Genomic DNA, 19,512 nt, shown 5'->3' with positions numbered 1-19,512 from the left:
TAAAGGAAGGACAGAGTCCTCCAGCAGTGCAGAGTATTTTAGGAGATGAGCATTAGATATTGGAAGGAGCAGAGTCTTCCAGCAGTGCAGTGTATTTCAGGAAAGGAGAGTTAGGTAGAGTTAGGCAGAGTTAGGGCAGCTCACACCACATGCAGTGTATTGCTTTTTTTCCTGCATCAAAAAAGCATGGAAAGTAGGTTACATGGGTTCCAATGACATAGTTCACATCAGCACAGTGCGTTCCAGTGCTTTTTAGTTTCAGAAAAAAAAGGACAACATGCTTCTTTTTTCCTGCACAGAACTGTACTGGAATGCAGTAAAAAGCATCAAAAAAGCATCAGACCTCATTACAGTGAATAAAAGCAGGAAAAAAGAAAAAAGCACTTGGAATGCACCAGGAAAAGCATCAAAAATGCGCTAGAAAAAGCGCATGCAGAAAACCATACAAAATAGATATGGAGGACTTTTTTGAGGCGTGAAGTAGCCAAAAGAAGTGTCCTCCGGCAATGCAGAGCGTAGCGCCCACCCCCTGACCTCCAGGGGCGCGGTAGCAACCCCCAGAGACAGGGAAGGATGGCATTTCACCTCAGAGTGTAGGCTGCTAGGCATGGTGGGTGGTGGACAGTGTGGAAAAATGGGCACCAGTCACTTTTATACTGAATAAAAATGGGATTTTTGACTTACCGTAAAATCCATTTATTTGAGTTCATTGACAGACACAGCGCTCCATTATTCAGAACCATAGGGTTATATCACCCCCTACAGACGTAGGACACTAGGCAGAAAAAAAGACTTGGCTACGCCTAGGGGAAGTCCTAGGTGATATACACCCCCATCTCTGCTATAGGCTATAGACAGAGATGGGGGTGTATAGGCCAGTTTAGTATAGGCCAGTTTAGTAACAAGCAGTGTCAGAAGCATCAAAACTCCTTATGCCCCGTACACACGGTCGGACTTTTTCTGATGGATGTTGGCTCAAACTTGTCTTGCATACACATGGTCACACAAAGTTGTCGGAAAATACGATCGTTCTGAACGCGGTGACGTAAAACACGTACGTCGGGACTATAAACGGGGCAGTGGCCAATAGCTTTCATTTCTTTATTTATTCTGAGCATGCGTGGCACTTTGTCCGTCGGATTTGCGTACACACGATCGGAATTTCCGACAACGGATTTTGTTGTCGGAAAATTTTATAGCAAGCTCTCAAACTTTGTGTGTCGGAAAATCCGATGGAAAATATGTGATGGAGCCTACCCACGGTCGGAATTTCCGACAACAAGGTCCTATCACACATTTTCCGTCGGAAAATCCAACCGTGTGTACGGGGCATTAGAGGGGTGGGTGCTGTGTCTGTCAATGAACTGACAGACACAGTTCATTGGATTTTACGGTAAATCAAAAAAAATCCCATTTTCTCTTTTGTTCATTGACAAACATAGCACTCCATTATTCAGAACCATAGGGACGTGCCAAAGCAATGCCAAACATGAAGGGTGGGACAACGAAAAATCCCAAGGCTAACACAAGAGCCAACCAGGTAACAGGAGCTCAACACAGAAACAAACTAAGGCCCAACCTGAACAATATCCCTTCAAGAGGGAATAGACCCTCTAAACAGCAGCCTGCAACACCTTGCAGCCAAAAGAAGCATCCTCAGATGCCAGCACATCCACGTTGTAGAAATTTGAGAAAGTGTACACCGACGACCAAGTGGCCGCCTTGCAAACCAGCGCAGCTGACGCCTGATGATGAAAGGCCCAAGAAGCAACAAGCAGCCAAGTAGAATGCACCATAACGGGGAAAGGAGAATCCCAATCCCTGATAGAATAGACCAGAGTCATTGTCTGTCTGATCCATCTAGAAAGGTCGCAGAAGAAGCAGACAGACCCTTTTTTGACCTGTCCGTGATCACAAACCGTGAGTCTGATCTCCGAAAAGGCCCTGTGACTGCCGAATACACCCGAACACATCCAGTGCATGTAAGGTAAATCCCTTAGGACATTTTGACCTGGGACACAGGGAAGGCAATACAACGTCCTTAGTCAAAAGGAATCAAAGAAGGGAACCACGGACAAGGGTGAAGAACCACTTAATCTTTGTGGATCACCAGGTAAGAAGTATGACATGGTAACGCCTACAGTTCCGACACTGCGAGCAGAGGTGATGGCAACCAAACAAACCACCTTCTGTGACAGAGCAAGCAGAGGAACCTCCTGAATATTTCCAACGGGAGGCTCCTGTAGAACCGAACGCACCAAGAGTAGATCCCACAGCGGTAGAAGCGACCACACTGGTGGAGGCAGATGTCAAACACCTTGATTAAGAGTACGCACCAGAGAGTGTGAGTCCAGCCATGGCCGACACCTGAACCTTGATGGTACTCAAGGCCAAGTTCTGCTCAACCCCCCCCCCCCCCATGAAGGAAGGTCGAAATCTGAGCCACCGAGAAAGAACGAGGGTAAATGGCAAGCGCCTCACATCACGATATGTATGCTGTCCATGTCCAGGAGTAAATCTTCCCAGAGGAAGGCTTCCTAGCCTTCAGCAGTGTCGTTAACTTCCGCACCTGACTTATAACAGCCAGGCCTTCAAAACCAGCGACTGAAGGAGGATGGAAGATTGGCCCTTGGGACAGTAGAACCTCCCTGAGAGGCAGTCGCCAAGGGACGTCAGCGACCATGCGCACCAGGTGGGCATACCAAGACCGTCAAGACCATCCGGGCCCACTAGAATGACCACAATCCCTTCGGGCTCGATCCTCACAAAAGCAGTGGCCAAATCTTGAGAGGAGGAGAGGCGTAGATCCGACTATACTGGCCCCACGGAGCCACCAGAGCGTCTGCAGTGTCCACCAGAGGAGCCCGTGACCTTGGCAGAAACCTCAGTACTGTTCCGTTAAGCCGGAACGCCAACAGGTCTACCTCGGGGGTGCCCCATCAGAGACATATCCTATGAAACATGTCCTGATGATGGGAGCCCTTTGTGAGACTGTATCCAGCTGCATCCAACTGTATCCAGCAATCTGTACGTTTGTAGCAACAACTGTATCCTATTGCAACTGAAAAAGGAGTCACAAGAAAATACAGGAAATCCTTGGATGATTCCATCTTGACGGGTTTCCCAGGCTCTCCACAGTTCTCTGGTCTATGGCAGAGTAACTTCTGGTACTTCATCTCGAGCACATGGCTAGGCCTTAGGCCTACCCAGACAGCAGTTGTTCCTCGCTTATCCACACCAGACCAAATCACTTGACCTCCCCAAATATTTTTTTTCTCTCCCAGCAAGCTCAGTGGCCATGAAACTCCTGCTGATTGGCTGAGAGAAGTATGCATATTCATAACTTAGTTTCACTGCAGTTCATCAAACTAATGCTAAAGGTAACAGTGCCACCCACTGGCAGAAGGGAGGAGCTACGGCTATACACATCTTAAATCGGTTGTATACCGCTGGATGTTTTTTTTTTCCCCCTGCAAGGTAAAGTCATAATGTGCTAGTATGCAGCGCATACTAGCACATTATGTGAACCTTACCTTAAAACGAAGCTGTTCCAGCGCTGCAAAGTCAGTGTTGCAGGGGCTCCCATCTTCACTCGCCTTGCTTCCAGGTTTGCAGGCTTCGCTGCTGTATGACTGGCCGGAACCGAGATGACGTCACTCACCCACATGTGCGCGGGAGCCGCCGTTCACGGCACAGAGTTCTGAAGGAATGGCACAGTGGCTGTTCCTTCAGAGCGCATGCGCCAATGATTTCACTGGCTGCATGTAATGTAAATATCTCCTAAACGGTGCAGGTTTAGGAGATATTTCCACTACCTATAGGTAAGCCTTATTATAGGCTTACCTATAGGTAAAAGTCAGTAAAGGAAGTTTACTTCCTCTTTAAGACCCCTTTTACACTGGGGCGTTTTTCAGGCGCTTTTGGGCTAAAAATAGCACCTGTAAAGTGCCTGAAAAACGCCTCCCCTGCAGCCCCAATGTGAGAGCCCGAGTGCTGTCACCCTGGGGCGGTGCGCTTGCAGGACAATAGAAAAAGTCCTGCAAGCAGCATATTTCGGGCAGTGTGGGAATCAATAGGCACTGCTGCCGAAGCGCCCACAAAGCGCTTCAGCAGCGGCGCTTTGCGGGTGCTTTTAACCCTTTATTCAGCAGCTAGCAGGGGTTAAAAGGGTTCCACTAGCAGCCGAAAAGCGCTGCTAAAATTAGCGACACTTTACGCCCCCCCGCCCCAGTGTGAAAGTAGCATAAGAGAAAACCCAAATGATCACACTAGACAACAAATCAACCAAGGTAACAACAAACCAGCAAAGCTAAATTTACTGGTCCTGAAGAGTATTTCAGGACAGAAGAGTTAAGCTGTCCAAAGATGGATAGACATTCAAATGGAAATTCTCAGAACATTCAACTGATTGTCGTTTGAAAGATTTTGTTTGCTATTATTGTGATATTAATATGAATGGACTTTACCAAACAAAAACATGTACTCTTTTAGAAATTTGGTACTTCGAGACAAATTTTCCATCCTGCTCCTTTGAATTATCTTGTCACTGCGGTCTAAATGAACGTAAGTTTGACCCCACTAATGATTAGAAAAACAATTTATTAAAAAAATTGACCCATCTATTGTCAGCTTTAAATAGTGGAAGAAGCAAAGTCCTCCAGCGTTGCAGAGTATTTTAAGAGAGGAGAGTAAGGCTCGATTCACACCTATGCATGTTGCTTTTGAGCGTTTTTGGAGGTTTTTTTTTCATGCTTGCCACGTTTTTGAGCAGCGTTTTTGCCGCGATTTTGCCGCGATTTGCGTTTTGCGTTTTTTTTTTTTTTTTTTTTTTACAGTTTTTTTTTACAGTCTAAAAATTTTTTTTTAAAAAATTAAAAAAAAAAAAAAAAAAACGGCAAAAACGCATCAAAAACGCTGCAAAAACGCTGCAAAAACGGTGCACTTGCGTTTTTGATGCTTGTCCATTGAATTCTATTACATGCAAAACGCTGCATTTTGCATGCAAAAAAGTCCCCGACCCTTTCCAAAAATGCAGAGAAACAAAAAGGCATTGATGTGAACATGTTCCATAGGAACCCATGTTAAAAAATTCCCGTGCATTTCTGCAAAATGCAAAATGCATCAAAAACCGCGCTAGTGTGAATGGAGCCTAATACCGCGTACACACGAGCGGACTTTTTGACCGGACTGGTCCAACGGTCTATCCTAAGGACTTTCAGTGGACTTCCGACGGACTTTCCGAACAAACAGACTTGCCTACACACCAGAGTCCAAAGGATTCGTACTTGATGATGTACGACCGGACTAAAATAAGGAAGTTGACAGCCAGTAGCCAATAGCTGCCCTAGCGTCGGTTTTCGTCCATCGGACTAGCATACAGAGGAGCAGACTTTTCGACCGGACTCGAGTCGGTCAGAAAATTTGAAACGTGTTCCAAATCTAAAGTCCGTCAGATTTATGACCGAAAAAGTCCGCTGCAGGTCCGATGAAGCCCACACACGGTCGAATTGCCTGCCCCCTTCCTACTGCGTTATTGTATTTTGACAGTGGGAAGTTTCCCAGCCATCAGAATACAATGATCGCAGCTATGGCTGTCAGGAGTGATTGCACAAGCAAAACCCAACAGGTTAGTTGTACCGATGTTGATCGATGGATCAACTTTCAATTCGTCTATGGCCGACCATAAATGATAAATTCACTTTCAGAACATGGTACATGTTCCAGCTCCTGCAGCTCTTCCACCTCTCCCTGTGACAGCGGGCGGGGATTCTTCTCCCCACACCCGCTGTCCCAATTTGAAAAGAGCATGGATGTGCAATTCCTGTGATTTAATGCTAACAGGTTCCGTCAGCCATTACATCGGTGTGGCTTGTACTTCTCAATGAGCTACCAAGGTGCTGGTGGAGCGCTATGGTAGTCCAGTGTTTCTCAACTCCAGTCCTCAAGGCGTCCCAACAGGTCATGTTTTCAAGCTTTCCATTATTTTGCACAGGTGATTTGATCAGTTTCACTGCCTTAGTAATTACCACAGCCGTTTCATCTAAAGGAAATCCTGAAAACATGACCTGTTGAGGCACCTTGAGGACTAGAGTTGAGAAACACTGTGGTAGTCCATTGACTCTTCCTGCTCTCAGGTAACTGCCTGCCTATACAAGGTATAGGCAGACAGCTATGCTGAAAGTCTGCAGGAGACTGAGATTGCAACTATGATCTGCTGATCATTGATGCAATGCTCTGCAGTCTCCAGAAAAAAAATTATTTATCTGCAAAAAAATGTGCATGTATTCATTTTTTTTGTAAAGGAACTTATCCTTTAAAATAGATAGTGGAAGCAGAGGAATCCTCCACCAGTGCAGAGTATTTCAGGAAAGGAGAGTTAAATGGCTTAAAAAGGAGAGTCTTCCAGCAGCACAGTGTAATTAGGAGAGGAGAGTTAATATAACTGGTTGCTTTACCTTACTTCACAAGCTCTTTGATGAATATGAAATGCTTATCCTGAAATCTAACACTTGTAGAACTGAATTCTAGTCCCCCCCCCCCCCCGGTTCGCACCAGAATGAACAGACAAAAAATTTGTGCGAACATGCGAACACCGTTAAAGCCTATGGGACATGAACGTGAAAAATCAAAAGTGTTCATTTTAAAGATTCATATGCAAGTTATTGCCATAAAAAGTGTATGGGGACCCGGATATTGCCCTAGGGGACGTGTATCAATGCAAAAAAAAGTTTTTAAAACGGCTGTTTTTTCAGGAGCAGTGATTTTAATAATGCTTAAAGTGAAACAATAAAAATGAAATATTCCTTTAAATATCGTGCCTGTGGGGTCCCCTTAGTCTTCCTGTAAAGTAGCACATCTTTCCCATGTTTATAACAGTACTGCAGCAAAATGACATTTCTAAAGGAAAAAATGTCATTTAAAATTGCTTGCGGCTGTAATGTATTGCCGGATTCTGGCAATATACATAAAAAATCATTGAAAAAAAACGGCGTGGGTTCCCCCCCAAAATCCATACCAGGCTCTCCAGGTCTGGTATGGATTTTAAGGGGAACCCTGCACCAAAATAAAAAAAATAAAAAGGCGTGGGGGTCCCCCCAAAATCCATACCGGAAGGGCCTGGTATGGATTTTAAGGGGAACCCTGCGCCAAAATGTAAAAAAAATGGCGTGGGGCCCCCCAAAATCCATACAACCTGGCAGGCCGCAGGAAAAGGGGGGGTGCTCTCTCGTACCAGGCTACATTCCCTCAACCTTGTCCCCATGTTGATAGGGATAAGGGCCTCATCCCCAAACAACCCTTGCCTGGTGGTTGTGGGGGTCTGGGGGCGGGGGGACTTATCGGAATCTGAAAGCCCTCTTTAACAAGGGGGCCCCCAGATCCCGCCCCCCCCCCGTGATTGGGTATGGGGTACATTGTACCATTCACCAAAAACGTTTTTGACAATTCTTTATTAAAAAAAAAAGTGCCCCGCCATGTAAATCTATCCTCAATCACAGCGTCTGGTGGTCCCGAAAACCCCCCCCCCCAAAAAATGGAAAAACTCCGCCTCCATAGGAGGCTTCCCTGCCAATTGCTGTCTTTTCGCTTTGACAGCTGTTATATAGGCAAGGATGGGGCCACCCGGTGACGTAAACGGGTGACCCCACCCCCTCTGACGTCACATGACATTAGAAGGGGGCGGGGTAATCCTGTTATGTGATAACAGCTGTCAACGCGAAAAGACAGCAGTCAGCGGGACGCCTCCCATCGGGTCAGAGCTTTTTTTTTTCTCTATTTTTCGGGTACGGGTGCCATGATTGAAGATGGATGGACATCGCTGGACACTTTTTAAATTTTTAATAATGGAATTGTCAAAAACTGTCTCCTGACGTTTTTATTTTTTGGGGCATGGGAAGGGGTACAATGTGCCCCATACCAAATCACATAGGGGGGCCAGGATCTGGGGGCCCCCTTATTAAAGGGGGCTTTCAGATTTCGATAAGCCCCCCACCCACAGACCCCCACAACCACTGGGCAAGGGTTGTGGGTATGAGGCCCTTGTCCCCATCAACATGGGGACAAGGTGCTTTGGGGGACCTCAAAGCACCCTCCCCATGTTGAGGGCATGTGGCCTGGTATGGTTCGGGGGGGGGGCGCTCTCTCGTCCCCCTTTTTCCTGCTGCCTGCCAGGTTGCATGCTCAGATAAGGGTCTGGTATGGATTTTGGGGGGACACACACGCCATATTTTTTTTTTAAATTTTGGCATGGGGTTCCCCTTAAAATGCATACCAGACCTGAAAGGACTGGTATGGATTTTTTTGGGGGGGCCCCCACGCCATTTTTTTTTTTAAACTTTGGCACGGGGTTCCCCTTAACCACTTCAATACACTGTGTTATATAAACTACACTGCCTGCACTGACTGAATATAGTCTACACTGATTATATAGTCTACACTAAATGCAGAGTATATATATATATATATATATATATATATATATATATATATATATATATACACACTAGACTGTGTATGTATGTGTATATATATATATATATATATATATATATATATATATATATATATATATATATATATATATATATATATATATATATACATGGAAGCGACGTCATGACGTCACTTCCTGTTTACTCGGCTGCCAATGGCGCCGGTTTTAAAAAAATACACAGTATTCAGAATCGCCGTTTTCGGTGATCTGAATACTTTGAAGTGCAAAGGAGGGATCGGGGGTCTTTTAGACCCCCGATCCCTCCATAAAGAGTACCTGTCACCACCTATTACTGTCACAAGGGATGTTTACATTCCTTGTGACAGCAATTAAAGTCATCAAAAAAAATGTTAAATTTTTTTTAAACACAATTTATAAATATAAAAATAAATAAAATAAATAAGCGCCCCTGCCCCGTGAGCTCGCGCAGCAAAGAAAACGCATATGGAAGTCGCGCCCGCATATGTAAAGGCTGTTCAAATCACACGTGAGGTATCGCCGCGATCATCAGAGCGAGAGCAATAATTCTGGCACTAGACCTCCTCTGTAACTCTAACCTGGTAACCGTAAAAAAAAATTAGGCATCGCCTATGGAAATTTTTAGGTACCGTAGTTTGTCGCCATTCCACGAGTGCGTGCAATTATAAAGCATGACATGTTTGGTATCTATTTACTCGGTGTAACATCATATTTCACATTATACAAAAAAATTGGGGTAACTTTACTGTTTGGTTTTTTAAAATTCATGAAAGTGTCCCTTTTCCCAAAAATGTGCATTTAAAACACCGCTGCACAAATACCGTGTGATATAAAATATTGCAACAATCTCCATTTTATTCTCTAGATTCTCTGCTAAAAAAAAAAAAAAAAATATATATATATATATATATATATATATATATATATATATATATATATATATATATATATATATATATATATGTGTACATATATATATATATATATATATATATATATATATATATATATATATATGTACATATATATATATATATATATATATATATATATATATATATACATATATATATATGTTTGGGGATTCTAAGTAATTTTTTTAGCAAAAAATATGGATTTTAACTTGTAAACACCAAATTTCAAAAATAGGCTTAGTCATGAAAGCCCCTTCCCGCCGAGCGTACGCAGATGTGTGTACTCGGCTTTCCGGGTTATTACCGGGATGATGCCCGCAGCTGCAGGCATCATCCCGGTACCGTTTTATTACAGCGTGGGCGGCTTCGTTCCAGCCTCCTAATCGTAAACACGGAAGTGACGTCTTGACATCGTTTCCCGTTTACTCGGCTGCCAATGGCGCCGGTTTTAAAAAAATACACAGTATTCAGAATTGCGGAAAACGGCGATCTGAATACTTTGAAGTGCAAAGGAGAGATCGGTGGTCTTTTAGACCCCGATCCCTCCATGAAGAGTACCTGTCACCACCTAATACTGTCACAAGGGATGTTTACATTCCTTGCGACAGCAATAAAAGTCATCAAATTTTTTTTTTTTTATCACAATTTATAAATATAAAAATAAATAAAATAAATAAGAAAAAAAAAATTTTAAAGCGCCCACACGAGCTTGCGCTGCAAAGAAAACGCATACGGAAGTCGCGCCCACATATGTAAACGGTGTTCAAATCACACATGTGAGGTATCGCCGCGATCGTCAGAGCGAGAGCAATAATTCTAGCACTAGACCTCCTCTGTAACTCTAACCTGGTAACCATAAAAAATGTTTTAAAGCGTCGCCTATGGAAATTCTTAGGTACCGTAGTTTGTCGCCATTCCACGAGTGCGTACAATTATAAAGCATGACATGTTTGGTATCTATTTACTCAGCGTAACATCATCTTTCACATTATACAAAAAAAATTGGGGTAACTTTACTGTTTGGTTTTTTAAAATTCATGAAAGTGTCCCTTTTCCCAAAAATTTGCGTTTAAAACACCTCTGCACGAATACCGTGTGATATAAAATATTGCAACACTCTCCATTTTATTCTCTAGATTCTCTGCTAAAAAAATATATATAATGTTTGGGGGTCCTAAGTAATTTTCTAGCAAAAAATACGGATTTTAACTTGTAAACACCAAATTTCAAAAATAGGCGTAGTCATGAAAGGGTTAAATACACTGTCTGCATGCCATTAGGCGCGCACAGTGGTGTAGTGGATAGTACTTTCGCCTAGCAGTAAGAAGGGTTGCTGGTTTGGATCCCAACCATGACACTACCTGCCTGGAGTTTGTATGTTCTCCCTGTGCCTGCGTGGGTTTCCTCCGGGTACTCCGGTTTCCTCCCACACTCCAAAGACATGTTGGTAGGTTAATTGGATCCTGTCTAAAGTGTCCCTAGTATGTATGAATGTGAGTTAGGGACCTTAGAGTGTAAGCTCCTTGAGGGTGGGGACTGATGTGAATGTACAATGTATATGTAAAGTGCTGCGTAAATTGACGGCGCTATATAAGTAACTGAAATAAAAAAAATAATAAATAAAATTAACTAACTTGCCTGCCTAATCTAGCTCAATCTATCTCCATCCACACACTATACACAGCCGCTATGTAAGCAGCCTTATATAGTGTGGGGCGTGGACTTAGCCCCCCTGAGCCATGATCGGCCAAAGGCAATTATGGCTCTCTCAGCAGAGCGCGCTGTGATTGGCCAAAGCATGCTGGTCAGGTGCATGCTTTGGGCCATCATCATACAGCAATGCACTGCGATCTCGCAGTGCATTATGGGGTGTTCGGCGACGCTCTAATTTCCCACGATTGCCCCATAATATTCGCTGTTCGGTGAACACCCAATGTTCGAGTCAAACATCGAGCTCATCTCTACTCGGCTTATACCACGGCTCCCTATTCTCCATCTTCTGGATCTATGACATAGTGGTATGTAGATATAATTGTCCTATTTCCCTCCCAAAAGCCTTTCCATTGCTCTGATCTGTATTTCACTCCCAGCATTTTGATACAAAACATGTGCTGTGTCCCATATACACCTCTCAAATATTTCCACTCATTTCCCAGAAACATAAGCTGGATACACACTATAGGAAAATCGGATAAAAAATTCCACGAGGAACGATCGTTCGATTTTCATATAGTGTGTACACAACTTTCAGCATCTGATTCAGATTTTGCAAACGAAAATTTCTGATGCCTTTGTTATACGAGAATTTTTATAAAATAGATACCATCTTCAGTTTCGACTTGCTCTGAAACAACTAGGAAAACTGGACAATCGTTTGCCCGATTTTGTTATAGTATGTACCCAGCTTTAGAGCTGGGCAGCACACGATGGCTTATGCCGTGTACAGACGGGCGGACTTTTTGGCATCAAAGGCCCGACGGTCTTTCCGACAGACTTTTGACGAACTTCCGACAGACTTTCGAACGAACGGACTTGCCTACACACGATCACACCAAAGTCAGACGGATTCGTACGTGATGACGTATGACTGGACTAAAATAAGGAAGTTGATAGCCAGTAGCCAATAGCTGCCCTAGCGTGGGTTTTCGTCCGTTGGACTAGCATACAGACGAGCGGATTTTTCGACCTGACTCGAGATGGTCGGAAAGATTTGAAACATGTTCCAAATCTAAAGTTCATCAGATTTTCGACCGAAAAAGTCCGCTGCAGGTCCGATGAAGCCCACACACGGTTGGATTATCCGACGGATTTGTCTTGTGTGTGGTTTCCATCTATACTCTGTCACGTGGCTAATGCAGTTCTGGTATGTTTTCCAGAATGGAGTCACAGAAAAAATATAGTTTTAAGCGTGATTTTTGTGATATTTCTTATCTTTTGAGTTTTTTTGTATTTTCATAAAGACCTGGATTTTGCACATGAAGTATTCATAGACTTTTAGAATGAAAATGATGGCGGGGTGCAGCAAGTGCAAGGCTTTGCCTTAAACTCTTGGCTCTGAAAGTCACCTATCTCTGACCGGTGTGACTTGGAGCGCCTCTCAGCAGGCCTGAGGTGACGGTGCGATCAAAAGGGAGTGCATTGTATAGCTTGCATTCGAAAGACTGCGGCTTCTGTCTTGTTGTGAGTCGGCCGCCACTCTGTTTTAATTAAGGCAGTTTTCTGCCTGTCAGATGGAGGTTACTGGTAAAGACGGACTGATAACACGGTATTGACCTGGCGTCTGCTGGGACTCATCTATTTACTGGAGTCTGTTAGAAGCTTTCAGCGGGAAATTGGCAGAGAGGCGGGAGGAGGACAGAGAGGGGCTTGGAGACGACGGAAAAAATGCATTTTCATTGCTTCTCATTCCACACCGCTGAACAATTTAACTGCTTGTGGGTGTTCACCTCATTTGCAGCACCCTGGGTTGAAGGTGATGCAGATGGGATCATCTCCAGCAAGAGGTTAAATCGCTCAGGGGTGTAATAATAAAATCTTCTATGTAAATTAGCCTTAAACAGGTGGTTGTATTCTCACTTCTATCAGCTGGATATTCCCCCTTTATCATCTACACATTGGCTGGTAATTGGTCTTTCGGCATCTCGACCTGTGGGAAAATCCACAGGTCAATTAAAATAGACTCATATTTTAGGATATGAGTCTGAGAACTTGGCAGGGAGATCTTGCTGTTGGAGCATCCAAGACATTTAAGAATAATGACCTCCTTGGACAGTCCGGCTCCCCGGACTTACTTGCATAAGAAGCCACAAGCAATTGGTGACCAGCTCTGGGTAACAAGAACACATTATAACACAGAGTTCTCCAGGCCATGGTTCTCCTGCAGCCCAAAGTCCGTGACAACCATCCTTACCTGTGATCTGTTTGCTTGTAATTAGTGTGTGTATATAAAAGGCCAATGTGTTTCTGGACTCCTGACAGACCCTTGCATCTTTCATCCAGTGCTGCACTGACGTTTCTGGATTCTGAATCATGGGGAAAGCAAAAAAATTGTCAAAGGATCTACGGGAAAAGGTAGTTGAACCATATAAAACGGGAAAGGGTAATCCAAAGTAACAGGAAAGGAAAACTAATCCAAGGAATTGAGAATGCCAATCAGCAGTGTTCAAACTCTAATCAAGAAGTGGAAAATGAGGGGCTCTGCTGAAACCAAACCACAGTCAGGTAGACCAACTAAAATTTCAGCCACAACTGCCAGGAAAATTGTTCAGGATGTAAAGAAAAACCCACAAATAACTTCAGGTGGAATACAGGACTCTCTGAAACATGTGGTGTGGCTGTTTCAAGATGCACAATAAGGAGGCACTTGAAAAAAGATGGGCTGCATGGTCGAGTCGCCAGAAGAAAGCCATTACTACGCAAATGCCACAAAGTATCCCACTTACAATATGCCAAACATCACAGAGACAAGCCTCAAACCTTCTGGCACAAAGTCATTTGGAGTGATGAGACCAAAATTGAGCTTTTTGACCACAAGCATAAACACTACATTTGGAGAGTCAACAAGGCCTATGATGAAAGGCTGATGTTTTGGGGATGTGTGAGCTACAAAGGCACAGGAAATTTGGTCAAAATTGATGGCAAGATGAATGCAGTATGTTATCAAAAAATATTGGAGGAACATTTGCATTCATCAGCCAGGAAGCTGCGCATGGGACGTACTTGGACATTCCAACATGACAATGATCCAAAACACAAGGCCAAGTCGACCAGTCATTGGCTACAGCAGAATAAAGTGAAGGTTCTGGAGTGGCCATCTCAGTCTCCTGACCTCAATATCATTGAGCCACTCTGGGGAGATCTCAACGTGCAGTTCATGCAAGACAGCCCAAGAATATACAGGAACTGGAGGCTTTTTGCCAAGAGGAATGGGCAACTTTACCATCAGAGAAGATAAAAAGCCTCATCCACAAATACCACAAAAGACTTCAAGTTGTCATTGATGTGAAAGGGGGCAATACACGGTATTAAAAACTGGGGTGTGTAAACTTTTGATCAGGGTAATTTGGGTAGTTTCTGTTGCCATTATGATTTAAAAAGAGTAAACACGGTTGATTGATAATAAATGGCTTCAGCCAAACACTAACCATGAGTGAAAGAAAAGTTTTTGTGTTATCATTCATATTCTCTGAAAAATGGCCAAGAAATCATAAATTCTGCCAGGGTATGTAAACTTATGAGCACAACTGTATAATTAAAATATCACTTTTAAGTGGACTGGCCCTTTAATTCCATAGGGTGTGAACAGTCTCTGGACTTATTAAAAAATACCTTTATAGAGATATATCAAGAAAGTGATCTTGGTGGAAGTAATCAGATGAATTTTTCAACGCCTTACATCTGTGAGTGCTTTGATAATAATGATACACATGGAGGCATTATATTTGGGACTTAGGAGTATACCGTTGTGCTCAGATTTGGTTATCAGCATGATTTGGTTTGTCCAAACCAGGGGTCTCCAAACTTTCTAAACAAAGGGCCAGTTTACTGTCCATTAGACTTTAGGGGGGGCTGGACTGTGGCCTCTGGCAGTACAACATGTCCCAGCATCCGTGAGAGTAAACAATCCCACATCATTGGTATCACTTGGAGGAATTGTGCTCGATCATTGGCGTCATTGTGAGGAATTGTGCCTTATCATTGGTGTCATTGGTAGGAATTGTGCCCCATCGTTTGTGTCATTGAGAGGAATTGTGCCCTTCAAAAAAACTTTGTGCCCCATCGTTTGTGTCATTGAAAAAAACTGTGCCCCAAGGACCAGATAAAAGCAAGCAAAAGGCCACGTCCGGCCCCCAAGCCAAAGTTTGTAGACCACTGGTCCAGACTGTCCAGATATGTAACCAAATTTATTCTGAATCCAGCCTTGATGAATTATTATTTGGGATATGCAAGCACAGAGTGGTGACCAGATACATTCTTAGGCTATTGGAAACATCACTGCTGAAACCACCTATTTGCCACTGCTGGTTTTTCAGCAACTTAAAGGAGACGTAATTTCTGCTGAAATAAGTTTAAAGTAACAGTGACTATGAGGTTTTTGCTGTGATCTGTAGAGGTTGTCTGAGCAGTCAGTTTTCCCATTGTCTGATGTGTGACTTTGTGTTCCTCTCTCTGCAGTGTGACCAGTACAAGAAAGGCATCATCTCTGGCTCCTCCTGCAAGGATCTGTGTGATGACCACACGCTGGTGTTTCATCAGTGCCTGTCCTCCTCACCAACACACCAGGTACTGTACAACCCATGGCCAGGTACCAGGGCAGCCACTGCTCTCTTATCAGTTAACTAGGAAAAAGGAACAAACTGCAACTCCTAAAGAGCATTTGTTTTCTACTGAGAGAGGTTTAAACACAGACTTGAACTGAGATACGAGTAGCCAGTCATTTAGCAGCATAAAACAGCCCATAGATGGAGCAGTTTTTTTTCTTTAACGTTAAAAACAAACTCCATTTCCCCATCCACACATTTGATATGGATAGGAATCCTCACCGCTGAGGTATTGTATTCTGACAGCAGTGAGACTTCCTCTCCATCAGAATACACTGATATCAGCGCTGTCGGCTATAGCTGGCAGCAATGACTGAGTGGCAGAAATCCGACAGGGTGGTTATACAGAAGAGATTTGACATATGCAGTTTGTTTCATTCCGAATCGAATTACAAAAGTGTTGAATTTAAACCAACCCAAAATAACTAAATGAAATTTGTCCAAAATTCAAACTTGAATCTAATTTGTATCGGATTCTAAAACAAGATTACAATAAAATAGAATATAAAATAAAGGAGTAGAATAGAAAAGAATAGAATAAAGTAAAACAGAACAGAATAGAAAATAAAAGAATAAAATATAATATAAAATAAAGGAAAAGAATATAAAGGTATATAATGGAATAGAAAAAAAATAATAGAATAGAGTAAAACAGAACAAAATAGAAAAAGAAAATACAAGAATAGAATAAAATAGAATAGAAATTAAAGGAATATAATAGTATAGTAAAAATAGAGAATAAAATAGAATAGAAAAAAATAAATAGAATAGAATTAAATAGAAAGAATATAACCATCTTCTGAAATTCAAATTTAGAATAGAATAGAATAGAACAACAGACTAAAATTAGAACAAATTAGAATATAACTGTCTTCCGATATTTGAATTTCAAATAGAATACATTTAAATTTGAATGGAATGGTAAAGAATAGACTAGAAAATAATAGAATGGAATAGAAAAGAATAGAAAAAAACAACAAAATAAAATAGAATAAAATAGAATATAACCATCTTCCGAAATTCGAATTTAGAATAGAATAAATTTGAATAGCAATTCGAATTTGAATCAAATTCGAAAATAAATTTTAAAAAAAGTATTCAGAAAAACAAAATAAATGAATTTACCTAAATGAAATTATTTAAATAATGAATCAAAACAAAATACATTTTTTTGCTCTGCACATGTCTAAAGTTGATTGGTGGATCGACTTCAGTACAACCTCCCTGCCCAAGAAATTCAATCCACGTATGGCCAGCTTTAGGCCTCATGCACACTGAACATTTGTCCAGCTTCTCTAAATGCCGATTCTCCTGGCAGGAGAAAGGCTGCTCAAAAACACGGTATACACAGACATTTATGCACATTTGTACGTATGCATGTTAATGCATTCTATTACCCAGAATCATAATTTATTCTGGCCATTAGAATGCATTAACGCGCCTAAACGCATCTAGCATTTAGGCACGTTTATGTGTGTTTTCTGACCAAGAGCTCTTTCCTTAACGTGCTTGTGATGGAATTTTACGGGTACTTCTACACTGTACCGATCTATGAACATCAGACATTCCTGCCAGAAAAAAACACAAGGATGGGCTTTATAGCACTGGCGAGTATTTGCGTGTATTTATGTGTGGGTGTACACATGCATAAAAATTCTTCTAGCTTTATTTTAATCAAGAGAGTATGGTGTATGCAGGTATACATGAGTATTTGCATGTATGCATGTAAAAATATTGACCAGCAATGCAGATTTCTGTATTATTTTACTGATCTATACGCAGCGTGTGTATGCACCTGTGTGTACAGGCACATTGAAAACAATGGTCTGCATTTACATCAGTAAAAAAAAAAAGAAAAAACGTTGTATGCCTAAACTCTCTGCATTTTTAGGCAGCAGTGTGCAAGAGGACTTCTTCTGCCTGTAAACACTCCTCTTGCAATACACCAGTAAATGTCTATGTGTGCATGGACACATAGGCTAACAAAAAGGTGCATTTATAGGCAGAGAAAAAAACACCAAACACCTGTAAATTCAGCATTTTTATGCCCAGTGTGCATGAGACCTGAAGCTGGCAATACACTAGTAGAATTTGTTTGAAAATGTTCTTTTTAAAAGCCTCTGCCTTACAGACTCAGCTGAAATGACGTGCCAAAAATGGCACTTTACAGCAAACAAGCCTGACACGATGCTTACCAATAGACTAAGATTGTTTGCCCATATACACTCCCTGGTCACGTTGCGCACTAAATGTAATCTTCGCACTAGCAATCCAGTGCAGATCCTGGAGGAATTCAAACATCACCTCACTTCTTTATATGCTGAGTCTGCGCAGGCAGATGTTTCCAAAATAAACAACTTTTTTAGAAAGACTTTCACTAGTTAAACTAACAGCAGCCCACAGAGATCTTACGGAACAAGATATTACAGTCAATGAAATTCTTCAAAGTTTTCAGGATTTTAAAGTGGTCGTAAACATTTACATACAGTATACCAAGCAAAGTGACTGGCCTCGAGTGATCTGAAATTATGCTATGAAAACAAATCCTCCTACATAAGTTGTACCTGTTTATCTGCAATCTTCTCTTCTCTACATCCGTTCGAGGCTCAGAATTTATAAAGCTTCCCTAACCTGTCTGAGAAAAGGGGGCGGAGAGCTGAAATTACAGTCCGCAGAGCTCAGTGAGGATAGCTCTGAGAGCTGATTGGAGGGGAGGGAAGGGACACCCCCCCCCCCCAACCCCCCAGCCGGAGATCCCTCCCCTGTCACCTTTTTTTTCTCTTGGTGTTGGGAAGTGATTCAGGCTGAAAGCAGAGAAATGAAGCAGCAGACAGAAATGGCTCTTAGGCTCCATTTACACCTAAGCGTACTAACCTGCTTTTTTGTGCGTTTTTGAAGCGGCACCATTTATTTGAATGGGCCTCCCTCCACTCCAAAAACTTGCCAAAGAAGCTCAAATTTTGTGATTGCAGTGTGATTTTTTACCCCGATTCCTTTGCGTTTTGTCGCTAGACAATCATAGCAAAATTGCACCACGTTTGGGGTGCCATTAACAAATAATGGCATCGCAAACGCATCCCATGTTTTATTGAGATTCTGGAATCATGGGCAGAATCACGTGATTCTGCCATGATTCCAGTACGCTCAGGTGTGAATGGAGCCTAAATGCTTTTAATTGAGACAAATACACACTATAGAAGGATATGTTTTGTTCATATTTCATGTCTGAGGTTTACAACCACTTTAGGAAAGGCAAACAGTTGGGTCCAGACGGTTATACTGTTCTTTATTACAAAAAATTGGCAGAGGTAATAGCTCCTCAATTCATATTCATGATATTGTGTAACTTGGTCAAGCAGGGATGTTCCTACATATTTCAAAGTTATAGAAATGTATAATAATAATAATAATAAAAGAATAAAAGTGTGTGACTTTGTTGACATTAGATTGTAAGATCCTCTGGTGCAGAGACTGATGTGATTTCTAAGCTGTTTTCTGTGCAGCACTGTGGAATGCACCCAGGATGTATAATAATAATAATAATAATAATAATCAAAAGAGTATCAGTGTGAAAAACAGACAATTTCTTACATACAAAGTATGTAAAGCATGCAATTTTTAATATTCATCTACCATGCAAGACCATAAAAGGTACTGTATATACATACAGTTCCTTGAAAAAGTATTCATACCCCTTGACATTTTCCACATTTTGTCATGTTACAACCAAAAATGTAAATGTATTTTATTGGGATTTTCTTTGATAGACCAACACAAAGTGGCACATAATTGTGAAGTGTAGAGAAAA

The 19,512-nt window shown here is 42.0% G+C and overlaps 1 protein-coding gene across 1 annotated transcript in view; it reads left to right on the top strand.

The window, feature by feature from the left end:
• Positions 1 to 19,512, top strand: part of DIPK1B (divergent protein kinase domain 1B) — a 197,976-nt gene that overhangs the window by 163,321 nt on the left and 15,143 nt on the right. Inside the window, exon 4 of the mRNA XM_073599602.1 lies at positions 15,559 to 15,666. Coding sequence (XP_073455703.1) covers positions 15,559 to 15,666 — 108 coding nt within the window. The remainder of the gene's footprint in view (positions 1 to 15,558; positions 15,667 to 19,512) is intronic.

This window comes from Aquarana catesbeiana, linkage group LG09 (genome assembly GCF_042186555.1).
Source record: "Aquarana catesbeiana isolate 2022-GZ linkage group LG09, ASM4218655v1, whole genome shotgun sequence".
NCBI classification, from domain to species: Eukaryota; Metazoa; Chordata; class Amphibia; order Anura; family Ranidae; genus Aquarana; species Aquarana catesbeiana.
Note: the sequence above shows the minus strand (reverse complement) of the source record. Positions and strands in the feature narration are given on the sequence as shown.